The sequence below is a fragment of the Pygocentrus nattereri genome, chromosome 16 (genome assembly GCF_015220715.1).
Source record: "Pygocentrus nattereri isolate fPygNat1 chromosome 16, fPygNat1.pri, whole genome shotgun sequence".
NCBI classification, from domain to species: Eukaryota; Metazoa; Chordata; class Actinopteri; order Characiformes; family Serrasalmidae; genus Pygocentrus; species Pygocentrus nattereri.
The window spans coordinates 5,996,376-6,013,768 of NC_051226.1; the positions used below are offsets into that span (position 1 = coordinate 5,996,376).

Here is a 17,393-nt window from a genome sequence, read left to right on the forward strand (position 1 = left end):
AGCAGTGGAACTGCATTCTCTGGAGATATGGAGCTCCATCCAATACCTTTGGGATGCGCTGGAGTGATCCAGAACTGACCATCTAAGTCATGGAGTGATGGAGCTCCATCACTCAAGAGAACACAGTCCTACTGCTCCACAGCCCAGAGCTGAGGGTCTTTATACCCCCTTAGTCAACACTTGGCATTAGGCATGGTGACCTAGCGCTCATGTGAGGCTTCTCCAGAGCATCCATTCTATCAGTCAGTGGTTGGTATGGTGTAGCGGGCATCTCTGCCTTCTACACTGTAGACTGGGGTTCAATCAATGCCAGGCTTAGCACCCTACACTATACCAATAAGAGTCCTTGGGCAAGACTCCCAACACTACCATTGCCTACTGAGCAAGCACCCTACACTATACCAATAAGAGTCCCTGAGCAAGACTCCCAACACTACCAGTGCCTACTGAGCAAGTGCCCTACACTATACCAATAAGAGTCCTTGGGCAAGACTCCCAACACTACCAGTGCCTACTGAGCAAGTGCCCTACACTATACCAATAAGAGTCCTTGGGCAAGACTCTTAACACTACCAGTGCCTACTGAGCAAGTGCCCTACACTATACCAATAAGAGTCCTTGGGCAAGACTCCCAACACTACCAGTGCCTACTGAGCAAGTGCCCTACACTATACCAATAAGAGTCCTTGGGCAAGACTCTTAACACTACCATTGCCTACTGAGCAAGCAGCCTACACTATACCAATAAGAGTCCTTGGGCAAGACTCCTAACACTACCATCGCCTACTGAGCAAGCACCCTACACTATACCAATAAGAGTCCCTGAGCAAGACTCCCAACACTACCAGTGCCTACTGAGCAAGTGCCCTACACTATACCAATAAGAGTCCCTGAGCAAGACTCCCAACACTACCAGTGCCTACTGAGCAAGTGCCCTACACTATACCAATAAGAGTCCTTGGGCAAGACTCCCAACACTACCAGTGCCTACTGAGCAAGTGCCCTACACTATACCAATAAGAGTCCTTGGGCAAGACTCCCAACACTACCAGTGCCTACTGAGCAAGTGCCCTACACTATACCAATAAGAGTCCTTGGGCAAGACTCTTAACACTACCATTGCCTACTGAGCAAGCAGCCTACACTATACCAATAAGAGTCCTTGGGCAAGACTCCTAACACTACCATCGCCTACTGAGCAAGCAGCCTACACTATACCAATAAGAGTCCTTGGGCAAGACTCCTAAAACTACCAGTGCCTACTGAGCAAGTGCCCTACACTATACCAATAAGAGTCCTTGGGCAAGACACTTAACACTACCATCGCCTACTGAGCAAGCAGCCTACACTATACCAATAAGAGTCCCTGGGCAAGACTCCTTACACTACCATCGCCTACTGAGCAAGCAGCCTACACTACACCAATAAGAGTCCTTGGGCAAGACTCCTAAAACTACCATTGCCTACTGAGCAAACAGCCAACACTACACCAATAAGAGTCCTTGGGCAAGACTCCTAAAACTACCATTGCCTACTGAGCAAGCAGCCAACACTACACCAATAAGAGTCCTTAGGCAAGACTCCTAACACCACCTTCGCCTACCTGTGTAAAAATGGTCAAACCGTAAGTCACTCTGGAAAGGGCGTCTGCCAAAATGCCGTAAATGTAAATGTAACCGATGCTTCGTGAATTGGATTAAAGCTGTGTGTGCACAACTGAACACCTGACCAATGGCTGACCTCAAAGTATCTGAATTCACTCATCAGGACTGTCTGGATACTTTTGACATATAGTGTAGTTGGTAGCTACAAACCAACTGAGCCGCTAATTTAACTACCAATAGCTTTAGGCCTTTTTTCCCCACCAGGTGCTCAAGTAGCCATCAGTGGAGTAGAGCAACACTGTACACTTTCAATACGTTTATTTCTACTAATAAATTAATAATAAATAATAATTAATCAAATAGGCAAGTACGTTTATAGTCGAGAAATCCATAAGATCCTAGGACCCACTGGAGGGATTACATCTCCAAGTTGGCCTGGGAGCAGCTTGGGTTCCCCAGGAATGAGCTGGAGGAAGTTGCAGGGGACAGGGTTGTCCGGGGTTCTCTGGGGTTCTCTGCTCTCCCAACTGCTACCGCGACCCTATCTGGACTAAGCGGTTAATGATGATGATGATGATGATGATAATTCTCACATTGGGTCACACTTGGACAAAGTAAGCTATTTTAATCCAACCCCAAACAAATAAGGTTAAGGATAAAATAATATATATATATTTTTTTACGTGTACAATTATGTTCTATGCATGATCAACTGTAGTTCCAATAAGATTTAACGGTTAAATTAACTAAATGAAAGACATTTAGAGGTTTGTTCTTACAGAATCAGTTAAGCCCTCATCGTTATGATGGATATGCATTATAAATGTGAGTTTGTAAGTGTGTATGTTCTGAGGAAATCATCTGTAAAGCCATTTATCTGGACAGTAAGCGTTTATTTGCTTAATTAAATGCTAAACATTGGACAAAATACCATTAAACAATTTTGGGATCGTTCTGTACGCAAGTGTGCCAGCCAAATAATTACCAAAGCTCTCCTAGTGGAAGCCAGTATTTACCGTTACCATCCAGCACCTGGTCTATCTAATCCAGTCTTATCCGCAAAGGGCTGGTGTGGCTGCAGGTTCTCATTGCAACAAAGCAGGAGTTCACATGTTCTTTAAAGGCTGAGACTCACTGGTAAAGTGAATGAAATCAGGTGTGCTCTACTTGTCTGGAGCGAAAACCTGCACCCACACCTGCCCTTTGTGGGTAAGAATGAACACCCCTGATCTAATCAATCCTTCATATCAGGAGCTGCTGATGGAACTGAGCATATCCATATGCTGATTGAAGTGCAGCGAGAAGACGGGAACCGAACATGCATTTTTCCAACGGTGTTCCTCTAAACAATACAGTCATAACTTTACTGATAACAAAACATTAGTATTACATTTTACTATATTTACCCTGCAACCCTGGAGGATAATTGGCATTGCTAACATGCTTGTGTGTGTGTGTGTGTGTGTGTGTGTGTTTTGTTTTTAATTATAACAATAATAAAAAGAATTATGTTAAAATCTGTCCTCTAGGGTGTATTTTGGTTTGTCCATCTGAATTTTCATGACCAAATCATAAGGCTAATTATTCAGTAACTGCATGAAATAAATGTACATTTTTTTATTTTTGTAAAAAGCCCCCCTAAATTAACAGAACGTGTGTTTTATGATCTCCACATGTCACTATATGCTTACATTTTACTGCTCAAAGCCAAAAATCTCCGACGCTCTTTGTGTTATTTTATAAAAGTAATGTTTCCAGAGCAGATCACTGAAGAGACGCCGTCTGTTTATAGTTTAGAGCCCTGTTTTTAGTTACAGCCTCATACGACGCCCAGCTTCTGAATGGAGCTTATGGAATATGAAGGTTTTGAAGAACATGAAGAAGTGCGGTTTGGAGCCACCGGTGGTCTCAAGGAGTTGAAGAGGTTAAAGGCATTAACTGAGACTGGAAATAATGAGATCCCACTGTTTTAAGGTAAATGTGTCCCAAAGTCAGTGTGGAACATTAACTGTCACTATCAAAACACTTATTTTCCTAAATGAAGTAAACTTCAGTGTTTTGATGAAAAAGAAAAATCATGATTTTATGTGCGTACAATTGTTCAAAGCTGTGTTTGCTAGTCAAGCACTGGCTGGCGTTTTTGAGTTCTGCTCAAACTGAGCTCAAATTGTCACTAGCAAAACAGTCACTGCCTAAACATTTAGTGTTAGGACTGTTTTGGTAGCGACAAAATGGGATGTTCAATCATTTGTTTTAGTAAAGTACACATAATTATGTTATAGGGTCATTCAAAGCAAAAAGATTTTAGTCTAAAGTCCGAGTCAGTACGGCTATGTTCACATTACCAGGTTGAAGTGGCACAAATCCACTCAGATCTGATGTACATTTATGGCATTTGGCAGACGTTCTTAACCAGAGCGACTTACAGTTTGATCAATTTACACAGGTAGGCCAAGGCAGTGTTAGGAGTCTTGCCCAAGGACTCTTATTGGTATAGTATAGTGCGCTTACCCAGGCAGGGATTGAACCCCAGTCTACAGCATAGAAGCCAGAGGTGTTACTCACTACACTAACCAACCACATGATGTAGATCCTAATCAGATATGTATCTGATTCGTGGCCATGTGACCGTAATGTGGCGTTCAGATCAGAATTCATGTGCTTTTGTTTCCACTGCGCGTGACCATCATTCAGCGTTACCATGGCAACAGCGCCGAACAGACGTTAAAGCCTGTAAACGGTGGAAAAGCAGCTCATCTCACCTTTTTCTCCTCCGTCTGGCTCTAACAATGAAGCTGAGAGCTGATCAGAGTTAATGATCTTCTCAGCGAAGCTCGTTCTGCTCGTTAGTTGGTGCTGATGATGCAGTGATTCAGTCACGTGACGTTACTGAGTAGGACGAGCTCATGAGGGTCATTTCAGGACGCCGGTTCATCACATTAATGACAGATTTGAATCATGAGTGTGAACCGTCGTGTCAGACAGATCATATCGGATTTGAGCTATGAGGCTTATAACGTGAACGTAGCTTTAGAATTCCTCCGTTTTCAACTAGTTCGGTTTGTTTTTTTACTAGCAAAAACACGTTGGTGAGATAAAGTGTTTCAAACTTTTTAAAACTTTCACACTTCTATATGTGCGAGACAAAAAGAATAGGAGAGAAAAAAAAGCGAGTGAAGGTTTTCCAGCTGTTCTTTGGTTTAAGCAGGCGTGTGATGTTGTAGTGTGCGTAAGCATGCATGATACCTGTAGCCCACATCGTCTCCTGGCTTGTAGAAGTAGTGTGGCTGTTCCCAGCCTGCATGGAAGCCCATGGAGCATTTGTCCTTCAGCAGATCATAAAGTGCACTCACTCTGCTAGTGGGGCGACCAGCAAATCGCTCCTCTTTAGGATAACCCACTGAGAGAGAGAGAGAGAGAGAGAGAGAGAGAGAGAGAGAGAGACAGAAAGACAAACAGATAAAGATTCCACTCGCATTGGACTGTAGCCCATCTGTTATTGAATAATGTTTCAGCCCCCTTTATCAATCAGTGGACACGGACCCCCATAGGACTGAGAATGAACCACCACCCAAATAATATGTGGTCAGTCGTGGTCCTGTGGTGGTTTCTTTTCATCGATATACCTGCACTGTAAAAAATGAGAGGTCAGCTTAACTCAAAATGATATAGTAACTGATTACATGGCTTTTTTTGAGTTGACTCAACTTGAGGACACACAACTCAAATTTCTTAGTTGAGTCAAAAGTTCTCTTAATGCTTTTAGTTCTGCATCTCAGTTATGTAAATAAAATTTACTTGTTTTTTATAATCAGGTTCCTCACCAGCCAAGACTCTCTCCACCACACCATCCTGCGAGACATTGAGTACACACTCATGTATGGCTATGGCATCGCTGGGGCTCAAACTCACAGCCTCCTGTTGGGTAGACGGCTCAGTCCACCGCACCACTCGGGAACACATGAATCAGCTCAGATTTTGTGTCTACAAATATTTAAAACGGGAGAAAATATTTGTTGTTTTGACTTTGAAGCGTGGCGTCATCTCATGCGGCGCAGCTGTGTAATAATTCATCCCAACATCAGGAGGATGTGAGTTTGAATCCCAGGAATTCCACAGTGGTCCATTATCCAGAAACCCAAGAGGAGAATAAGCCAGATGGGACTGTGTGATAGAAGGAGCGCCAGCTAGTGGGGAAACTGAGTAAAAACACATTCAGTTTAGTTTCTCTAACCGAGACGCAGATCTAGAAACAGCAGCTTTTGACTCAACTAAGACCTTTGAGTTGTGTGAACTCTGGTGTCCTCAAGTTGACTCAACCCAAGAAAAGCCATGAAATCAGTTACTAAATCATTTTAAGTTAAGATGACCTCAGATTTCTTACAGTGTGCCTAGCACACCTACACAGTAGTATACAGAGGGTTTTACACCTCCAGTCAAATATTAATTAGCAGAATTTAACATATTGGAAAAAAATAATAATGATAAAACGTGCCATTACTTTTGCACTGCCGCATTTTTTATATTATCTTTACCTAATATGTTCAATTCAGCAAATAAACTATAACTGTTTTATTTTACTAAGAATTCTTCACTTACTTTCACTGAGAACATCAACAAAACAACGTGAAAAAATTAGAGCAGCCCATGAAAACCTTGGTCTATTACTATTTTTAAGAGCATGGACGTTTGATTTTAACACTATTGAGAGACGGGGATAATACGGCTAAACAAATAAAACTGAAGAAAAGTCAACATCAATTAAAAATAAGCATGAAATCACAACACTGTGAGATTAACAGCACTGCTGCAGTTCTCAGAGACGCAGCCGGCAGCATCACATTTACATTATTTTCACTTATGAATTTGAATGAATTCACTTTTATTCACATTTACATTATTTTCACTTATGAATTCACTTATGAATCTAAAATGAATTTTAAGATAATACGCAAAGCTGCACTGCTCCAAATTTCAATTTTATTGACTTCAACTGTCTTTCGCTGTCTTCAACCGTCTTTCGTGTGATGCTGTTGTTATTTTATTTTATTTATTTATTTTGATTTTTGGCAGGGTTTAAGAGTCTATAGATGTTTAGCATTATTTTTAGCATTATTTATGCACAACAGGGTTGCCAGGTCCAGCAAATATGACTTAGCCAAAGTTTGCTTAAAACCTGAAACTTTATTATTGTCTCCTATGACTGTATTTACAGCGTAGCCCAATTTGGCAGGAAAACCACAACCACCTGGCAACCCTGATGGTGGGTGCGGGCACTGGACCAAAAACCGCACGGCATAATCAGTGAAAAGCGAAAGCATGAGATCCTACAGAACCACCTCTTGTTTGATTGACAGGAAAAACTATCATAGTGGGGAAATCTCAAATATGGATGAAATGAAAATATCAAGAGAGATGAAAAGACGGTCAAGCGTGAGGGTTTTAGGAATTTTCTTTATTTGGGGGTGGCACATTTACTGATCAGTGTGTCTCTAAAGTTAGAAGAGAATTCCACCAGTTTTTTCTAAATGTCTGCATATTTCAATGACTGATACATAAACAACATCATGCAGAGTGGTTTGAGGTGAAACAGCTGATTGTAGAGAAACTTACTAACTCAGATTTCTTTATAGTGGTGATGATAGGAACCAGGGGTCACAATGTCTATAACCAGCGGTGGATGAAGTACACAAAACATATACCTGAGTTAAAGTAGAGACACCCAAGGTAAAATATTCCTCCAGTAAAAGTAGAAGTTCCTCCCTTTAGACCTCCACTTGAGTAAAAGTACTAAAGTATTTACCTTCAAATGTACTTAAGTATAAAGTAAAAGTACTAAAAGAGTAATTCTGGCTCTGATGTCCTGTTATCATTTTTATAACCAGACTGGCTTCATGAACTCATTTCAGGTGAAAGTCCTCCAGCGTCTCTCTTGGTAAACCAGTCTTTTAATAGAACGTCATTAATTAGTGACGCTGACGTCTATTAAAATGATCAGAAGCACAAAACACTGAAGGTAAACAGTTTCCATCAGGGAGAACCGAGTGGCTCTGAAATCACTTTTTACACACAAGCAAAGTTTCAGTTTCAGATTTATTTACAACTTAGTTCCAAGTTTAAGTTGAATAAAAACTGGCTTTAAACTCAGGATCACAGATGAGCTCCTTTACTATGTTGATCTGTAGGCGTCTGTTCATAAACATAAACCAGCCCAAACTCATTTACTATAAAATGAAATGGTGTTTGTAGAAATTCAGAAAAAAGCCGCGTCAGTCTCGACTGCATATGTGGACATATTTCTATATTGAGCTCTATTTACACAAAGTTAGGTTAGTTCATCATTTATGTTGAACAGACTCTCCCAAAGTTTTACGCTGCTGCGCTGACGTTGAACCGCGTGCTGCACTGGGTCGGTATGACCAACAGGTCAAAACCAGCTCTAAACAAAGTGACCGCTGGGCCCTGATTGGTGCTCTGGCTTTGCGCTTCTTTCGTTTTGACATGTTACGTTTTTATACACACAGAAACCAAAAGGAACGACAGATTTCTCAGAATGTAGGAGGAAAAAGTCGGATATTAGACTCTGAAATGTAGTGGAGTGAAAGGAAAAAGTCGCCCAGAAATGGAGAAACTTCAGTACAGATACACCAAAAAATACTAAAGTACAGAAACTAATTACATTTACTGAGTTACTGTCCACTGTTTATAACACCAATATAGCCATTTTATTTACTATCCAAAGGCACCAGTGAACCTACACATGCTATTAGTGCTCATATGTAACGCAGATGATGGTAAATAGTGGTAAATCTGAAAGAAAATCTTTGGGGACAATTTTATACTGTAACACTCGTGCATCTCTCCACCATTTATGGATCTTAAAAAGTACAGCTCAAATGTTTATTTCAAAACTATCACAGAAATCCCTTCACTTTCTGCATCACCACCACCTGAGCTAGAGTTTGCATTACAACGTCAGAGCTCTATGCCATGTTGTGAGCGCGCCGAGTTTTTGCTTACCCACGTTGTTAAAGCCGTACGACTCTCTGGCTTTGGCACACAAGAATGGCACAGTGGTCCACTTCCCATAGCGGTTTGGGTCGCATTCAATCAGATCATAAGGAGGCTCACCGCTCATGATCCAGTCACTGAGGAACTTCCCAACACCACCAGCGTGAATTACGCCATACCTGAAATATCAAAACAATAGCATCAATCAAATCACACAGTCATGTGGTGTGTTTCTGAAATTCATGAAAGTATTTGTGATCGTTTTCTCTCCCCAGCTTAATCATGGGTAATTCCATCCACTAGCTAGGAATTCCCATCACACAGCGCGATCTGGGAGGGTGTAGGCATGCACTTCCTCTGAAACATGCAAAGCTCTACCACATCTTTCAATTTAGAGGCGGGCGATATGGCAAAGTGCAATATTACGATACATCGGAAAACGATTTTTTACGATACACGATGCGTCATAACATACAACAGACGAAAAAGTGCCACGTTTTAAAAATTCCATCAAAAACTAAGAATACAATTACTTGTCTTAAACATTTCACATACTATGCTGCACTAAATCCAATAAAACATTAATAAAACTGAAAAATTATGCTCTCCTTAATCAAAGTTGGGAAGTGACTTTTAAGCACTAACGATATCCATACGATTACCACAATAAATATTGTCATATTGCAAAATAGCCATTAAAATCAACGGACAGCTCAACATGCTTGGAGGAGAACTCTGATACTCTGATTCGAGTGTAATGGCACTAAACACAAGCAGACAGTGTTTTCAGTGTTTACCCAAAGCCGATAGCAGTCCAGTAGTTGCGGACCCCCTGGTGCGGCCCAATCATGGGCAGCAGGTCTGGGGTGTATGTGATCGGCCCAGATACAATATTAATGATGTCAGCATGCTTGAGGACTGGTACCATCTCCATAGCCATTTCCACGTGGTCCATTATACGGTCCAGATCAGACTCAAACAGCTCCTTTCCGAAACCTTCACAGTGACACATAGACATACACACAACACACGGAAACACACAGCGGCAGTTTAAAAGCATTCTAAGTGAGTATAAGCAGGAAAGCAAGTAATCCTTAATAACTGAGCAGTTAATTAATGCAGTGGATACACAAATTAAGTCCTTAATTCCGCCAGATTTTTTTTCAATTCTGCACAATTAAACCTTTACATCACTCGGAGTGGTTTGGTGTGAAATGCTCTGCTCTACAGGGGGAGCCAAAAGTCACAGGACAGATTTTATTTTATTTTATTTTTTATTTTATTGTCGACTTTTATCTCTGAGGTCATCTCAAACAAATTGTGTATGCTGAGAAAATCCACCACAGCACCTGCAGCACCGCATCGTGGAGGCTTGTGACAGCATAAAAAATAAAATAAAACAAAACGGTGTCCTGTGACTTTTGACTCACCCTGTAGGAAAACGTAGAGCTGAAATTGTTGACAGTGGTTGTGATAGTAACCAGACATCCGAAGAGTTTAATGCCTCAAAAGCCTCCCTGAAGAAAGTTATTACATATAACAGCTATGAATTTGCTCAACGATGCCTGGCAAATTGTTTTACAAGAGTTCTGAGACACAGTTTTGCCCTCAAACATATATATTTTTAAAATATGTTCATTAGAGTAGTACGTGGAGGGCGTTATAAGGCAAAACAGCCCCCAAAGAAAACGTATGTTTTCAGCACCTGGAGGAACTCCATCTCTGACCCATGAGTCCTGCAGTACCATCTTCTCCTCCCTCTCATAGGGGCCGAACAGCAGGCCGTCCCGCTCCTGCCTCAGGTAGTATGAGCCCTCCAGGTCCCGAATGACCGGCAGCTCCTTCTTCAGGGCCTTGACCTCAGGAACCGTCGCTGTGACCACATACTGGTGATGGACAGGGATAGTGGGGTGCTCAAAGCCAATCATCTGGCCCAGCTCCCGGGCCCAGAAACCTGTGGACCAATGAGATCCGAATTGAGAAAATGAGTACTTGTACTTCTTTGCTGTCATAACAATACGTCATATGATAACTAAGAAATGCCCTCAACTATAATGTACATGCAACATAGGGCTTTACTAAGCAGTAAAGTAATTTCGGACCATTTCTGTTGGTAAATTTTCATGAAATGTTCACACATTGTAACAGGCAGTTAGGTTGTTCACGTAAGTGAGGATTTTGTGACATGACAGACATCTTCCATGAATCATCACTTAGCAATTCTGTAGAAATGCCATAAAACAAGTCAGAATGTATTTGTAATAATCATTTTGTAACCATACCTGCAAACCTTGTGGTTGCATCTTAATCTTTAGGCCAGAGGATGCAACCCAAGTGTTAAAAAGAGCCACTCAGTCCTTTTAACAAAAATCAAACCACCTTGGGAGCCACAATATTTTATGTCCATTTTACCGTCTCGGCTGTAAACATGTCTTAGTATGCGCTGAAGTACTACTATTGGCTAAGAAGTACAATATAAATGAAATCTCCGACTTACTTCACTCTGCTTTAAGCTTTAGCTCAGCTATAGCCGCTTTTCCCGCATCTCCGGCAGGAAACTTTTCCGCAAAAGTAGAACATTTTCTTGTAAAATGTCTCTCAATATCCTATAGCTTCTTGTTCGAATTTTCCCGTTCCACCTTAAATGGTGCCCGAGGTGACAGAATGTAACTGCTGAAGCAAGACTGCTGAATTCTGCTGTGGAGCCGCAACAGGGCAGTAAAAGAGCTGCATGTTGCCGACTGCTGTCTCAGGGCAACACACAACAGCCCAATAAAAAGTACATTTGGCGTAAGGGACAAGCTCCTTTAAGCCAAACACCAAACAAATCCCTGGATAATCACAATTCCAAGTCCTTTGTGGTAACGATCTGACTCGTAAACCCACCCAAACTGCTCATGCAAAGTGCACAGTTAAAACTTTAACTTCTACGGAGGATTCTACAGATTTTGGTAATACATCCAAAAAAATAAGCCCTCTGTTGTCAACAGAATGGCTAAAACATGGGAAAATGTTCTGTTCACAAATGAAATGTGACTCAGCAGAACAAACAAGGCATCGATTAAGTTTGGCAGAACACTTGCAGTTTAGCTCCTTCATAGTTTAAGCTCTAAAGAAACTCATTTAGGAAGGTCTCTAGCTAGACAGTTAGTGGTATTAGGGTTATGTAATGCTCCACCGTGACCTGCCTTAACCTTCTTTCTGAGGGACCCTGAATGCCTCTGGACTCAACACACACTCTCTGACTCACATATACATACAGCAGAGGGCAGGTTTAACCTGCTGTGCTTGTATAATCTCCATAGAAAAGCTCTAGACACTGGAGCAGATGCACATGTCCAATGCCAAGTCTGGGCTAGAGGGGTACCTACAACCCCCCACCCCGGATTGGGCTGTGGAGCAGTATTACTGTGTCCTCTGAAGTGATGGAGCTCCATCTAATACCTTTTGGATGAGTTGGAGTGATCCAGAACTGACTACCCAACATCAGTAGCTGACCTCACTAATGCTCAATCAAATCCTCACAGTAATGTTCCAACATCTAGTGTAAAGCCTTTCCAGAAGAGTAGAGGCTGTTACTGCAGCAAAAGAAAGACAAACTCCCTATTGATACCCTTTATTTCAGAAGAAACGCTGGATCAGCAGGTGTCCACAAACTTTTGCTCCTATTGCGTTGGTCTATATGGTCAGAGGTTGGCGGCTCAAATGTCAAACCATCCTGGAAGCCACGACATATGTCAGTTTTGCCATCTTGGCTGTAAATATGCCTCAGCGTGTGCTGATGTTCTAGTATAGAGTAAAAAAATAATTTAAATGAAAATATAGACGTACTCTGCTCTGCTTTAAGCTTTAGGAGGATTATTTTATTATTACCTACTGATCTAATTCAGCTGTGGAGCCGCAACAGGTCAATAAAAGAGCCGCAGGCTGTTCCAGATCCGCAGGTTGCTGACCCCTGTACATGGTAAACACTGTCACTGACAGTGACTACAGGGGTCAAGTTGGTAGGGCCTAAAGGGGGTGTGTAGGGGGCTGAAACGGGAGGCAGAACATTTTCTCCTGCCAAATAATACTGCTGCAACAACTGCACTTTCCAAAATAAATATACAACCCCAATTCCAATGACGTTGGGACATTGTGTAAAACATAAATAAAAACAGAATACGATGATTTGCAAATCCTTTTGAACTTATTGAATACAATTGAATACACTACAAAGAGAAGATATTTAATGTTCAAATGGATAAACTTTGTTGTTTTTCGCAAATATTCACTCATTTTGAATTTGATGCCTGCAACATGCAAGGGGATGCATCCCTGAAAGGCTCAGTCGTTCACAAACAAGGACGGGGTGAGGTTCACCACTTTGTGAACAACTGCGTGAGCAAATAGTCCAACAGTTTAAGAGCAATGTTTCTCAACGTGCAACTGCAAGGAATTTGGGGATTTCATCATCTACAGTCCATAATATCATCAAAAAGTTCAGAGAATCTGGAGAAATCTCTACAAGAAAGCAGCAAGGCAGAAAACCAACATTGAATGCCCGTGACCTTCGATCCCTCAGGCGGCACTGCGTTAAAAACCCACATCATTCTGTAACGGATATTCCCACATGGGCTCAGGAACACTTCAGAAAACCACTGTCAGTGAACTCAGTTCGTCGCTCCATCTACAAGTCCAAGTTAAAACTCTGCCATGCAAAGCGAAAGCCACATATCAACACCATCCAGAAACGCCGCCGGCTTCTCTGGGCCCGAGCTCATCTGAGATTCAGATTCAGATTCAGATTCAGATTCCTTTATTGATCCCAGGGGGAAATTGCAGTTGTTACAGTTGCAGCCATTTATGTAAAAATAAACACTTTACTAATAATTTAAAACAATATATAGAATTTACAGTATGTACACCAGATTTAAGTACTCTACACACACAATTGTTGTTATTGCACATATGAACAGTTTTTTGAATCACACACTGAGGGAGGAGTTATGGAGTTTGATGGCCACTGGTAAGAATGACTTCCTGTGGCGCTCTGTGGTGCATTTTGGTACGATGAGTCTTGAGCTGAATGAGCTCTTGTGTCTCATCACCGTATCGTAGTGTGGGTGGGAGCCATTGTTCATAATGGCCCGCAGCTTAGACAGCGTCCTCCTCTCCGACACGGCCGTCAGCGAGTCCAGCTCCACACCCACAACATCACCGGCCTTGCGGATCAATTTGTTGAGTCTGTTGGCATCTGCCACCCTCAGCCTGCTTCCCCAGCATGCAACAGCATAGAGGATAGCACTCGCCACCACAGACTCATAGAAGATCCTGAGCATAGTCCGGCAGATGTTGAAGGACCTCAGGCGCCTCAGAAAATAGAGACGACTTTGGCCCTTCCTGTAGAGGGCGTCAGTGTTCTTAGCCCAGTCCAGTTTATTGTCAATATACACACCCAGATATTTGAAATCCTCCTCAGTGTCCACACTGACCCCGCTGATGGACACAGGGGTCACCGGTGCCTTGTCCCTCCTCAGGTCCACCACTAGTTCCTTTGTCTTTGTCACATTGAGCTGCAGGTGGTTCCGCTCGCACCATGCGACAAAGTCCTTCACCGTTGCCCTGTACTCATCCTCTTCACCCTTGCTGATACATCCAACTATTGCAGAGTCATCAGAAAACTTCTGAAGGTGGCAAGTCTCTGTGCAGTAGCTGAAGTCCGTGGTGTAGAGGGTGAAGAGGAAGGGAGAGAGGACAGTACCTTGTGGGACTCCAGTGTTGCTGACTACTCTTTCCGACACACAGTGCTGCAGGCGTACATACTGTGGTCTGCCGGTCAGATAGTCAACAATCCAGGACACAAGGGGGGCATCTACCTGCATCACTGTGAGCTTATCGCCCAGAAGAGCGGGCCAGCCGGTGTTAAATGCGCTGGAGAAGTCAAAAAACATGACCCTCACAGAGCTGGCTGGCTTATCCAGGTGAGCATAAACTCTGTTGAGCAGGTAGATGATGGTGTCTTCAACTCCCAAGCGGGGCTGATAGGCAAACTGGAGGGGATCTAGAAAAGGCTGGACTATGGGTTGGAGCTGATCCAAGACGAGCCTCTCCATGGTCTTCATGACATGAGACGTCAGTGCCACTGGCCTGTAGTCCTTGGCGTCACTGGGTCGTGGCGTCTTTGGGACAGGAACAATGCAAGATGTCTTCCACATCATGGGGACCCTCTGGAGACTCAGGCTCAAGTTGAAGACACGTCGAAGTACTCCACAAAGTTGGGTAGCACAGGCTTTAAGCACCCTGGGTGGAACCCCATCAGGGCCTGCAGCCTTGTTTGTGTGGAGTCTCTTCAGTTGTCTTCTCACCTGGTCAGCAGTGAGACACACTGTAGAGGAGGTGGGTGGGGGAGGGATGGAGGTGTGAGATGGGCTATCACACGAGGGGGGCAGGCTATCAGGAGGGGGAGGGGGGATGAGTGGTATGGTCTGCTGAGGACTGGCAGCAGAGGAGTCAGGCTGGGGGGGGACAGAGCCTGCCGTGTCAAATCTGTTAAAGAACAGATTTAGCATGTTGGCCCTGTCCACACTGACCTCTACTCCTCTGTTGTTGTTGGACCTGAAGCTGGTGATGGTCCTCATCCCATTCCAGACCTCCCTCATGTTGTTCTGCTGGAGTTTCCACTCCAGCTTCCTCCTGTACTTGTTCTTCGCCTTCTTGATAGCTGTCCTCAGTTCCCTCTGGATCGTTCTCACCTCCTCCCTATCTCCAGCTCTGAAGGCCCTCTTCTTCCTGTTGAGGAGAGCCTTAATGTCCTTCGTTACCCACGGCTTGTTGTTTGGGTAACATTTAACAGTCCTGGTTGGGACAGTGGAGTCCACACAGAAGTTAATGTAGTCCGTGATGCACTCTGTGAGCCCGTCGACGTCCTCTCCGTGCGGCTCACAGAGTGCAGACCAATCAGTAGCCTCGAAGCAATCCTGCAGTGCCTCGTAAGTCTCCACAGACCATCTACTCACTATCCGCTTGGTCACAGGCTGACTCTTCACCAGCGGCACATAACAGGAGCTGAGGTGAACCAAGTTGTGGTCTGACCTACCCAGCGGGGGAAGGGGGGAGCAGCTGTATGCGTCCTTAACATTAGCATACAGCAGGTCCAGTGTTCTTTCCTCTCTGGTGGGACAGTCCACATACTGCGTGAAGTGTGGTAGTGCCTTGGCCATAGCGACATGGTTAAAGTCACCTGATATGGCGATGAAGGCACTCGGGTGTTGCGTCTGGAGACGTGCTGTTGTTGAATAAATGACGTCACTTGCCGACGTCGGGTTGGCAGAGGGGGGAATGTAGACAGTCACGATGATGGCATGCGAATACTCGCGTGGTAAATAATATGGCCTGAGTCCGACAGCCAACAGCTCAATATCCGGGCAACAGGTAAGTTCCTTGATGGTAATGTGACCAGGGTTACACCAGCGGTTATTAACTAGCACAGCGACACCACCTCCTTTGCGCTTACCACTCTCGGTGCAGCCCCGGTCGGCCCGAACAGTCTGGAAGCCATCGATGGAAACATGGTCATCTGGGATGTCCTGGTGTAGCCATGTCTCCGAAAAGCACATGAGACTACACTCCCGGTACTCCTTCTGACTCCTGGCTAGTGCTGTCAGCTCGTCCATCTTATTCGCCAGCGATCTCACGTTGCCCATGATGACGGAGGGGAGACGCGGCTTATATCCCTTCTTCTCCATAAGCCTCCGCAGTCTCTCCCTCGCTTTCCCCGTGCGCTAGTTAATTCCCCCTCTGCAACCCCTGTGCGTCCGTCTCCAAAGCTCTTCGGGGATGTTCTTTGTCCTGGTCGCCATGCCGACCGGCTGCAGCGCGATCAGCTGATCTCGGGTGTAAACAAAGCGGCCATGCTGCATCGCCACGGCGTACACAGGGAGTGAGTGAAAGTAGCGCTTTCACGGTGAAAGAACAGACCAAAACACTCTCAACTCGCATGTTTCGAGAGGGCACAGCTTCCCTAAATTGCCTCGTCAAATAAATAAACTATTACTAAGGTAAAGAAAAGTTACGATCAAAAACGAGAGAACATGAACGGGAGCTACTGTAACAGGCAGCATGCACGTTCGCGCATGCGCACTGTGAAACTTTTGAACTTTGTACTGATAACAATCTGGACAGTCCTTTTCCTCTTTGGCCTGGAGGACACAATGTCCATGATTTCCAAAAACAGTTTGAAATTTGGACTCGTCAGACCACAGGACACTTTTCTGGATGGACTGATGCAAAGTGGAAAAGTGTCCTGTGGTCTGACGCGTCCAAATTTCAAACTGTTTTTGGAAGTCATGGACATTGTGTCCTCCAGGCCAAAGAGGAAAAGGACTGCCCAGATTGTTATCAGTACAAAGTTCAAAAGCCAGCATCTCTGATGGTGTGGGGGTGTGTTAGTGCCCATGGCAGGGGGAACTGGCACATCTGTGAAGGCCCCATTAATGCTGAAAGGTACATACAGGTTTTGGAGCAACATCTGCTGCCATCCAAGCAGCGTCTTTTTCAGGAACGTCCTGCTTATTTCAGCAAGACGATGCCAAGCCCCATTCTGCACGTGTTACAACAGCGTGGCTTCGTAGTAAAAGAGTGCGGGTACTAGACTGGCCTGCCTGCAGTCCAGACCGTCTCCCATTGAAAATGTGTGGCGCATTATGAAGCGCAAAATACGACACCAGAGACCCCGGACTGTTGATCAGCTGAAGTTGTACATGAAGCAAGAATGGGAAAGAATTCCACCTACAAAGC

At 43.9% G+C, this 17,393-nt stretch overlaps 1 protein-coding gene across 2 annotated transcripts in view; it reads right to left on the reverse strand.

Moving 5' to 3' along the window:
- dmgdh (dimethylglycine dehydrogenase) overlaps positions 1-17,393 on the reverse strand; it is a 67,943-nt gene that overhangs the window by 20,302 nt on the left and 30,248 nt on the right. For both annotated transcript variants that reach the window (XM_017686968.2, XM_017686967.2), the window contains exons 6-9: positions 10,321-10,569; positions 9,413-9,611; positions 8,625-8,794; positions 4,851-5,004 (exon numbers count right to left, since the gene is read on the reverse strand). In XM_017686968.2, the coding sequence (XP_017542457.1) occupies positions 4,851-5,004; positions 8,625-8,794; positions 9,413-9,611; positions 10,321-10,569 (772 nt within the window). The remainder of the gene's footprint in view (positions 1-4,850; positions 5,005-8,624; positions 8,795-9,412; positions 9,612-10,320; positions 10,570-17,393) is intronic.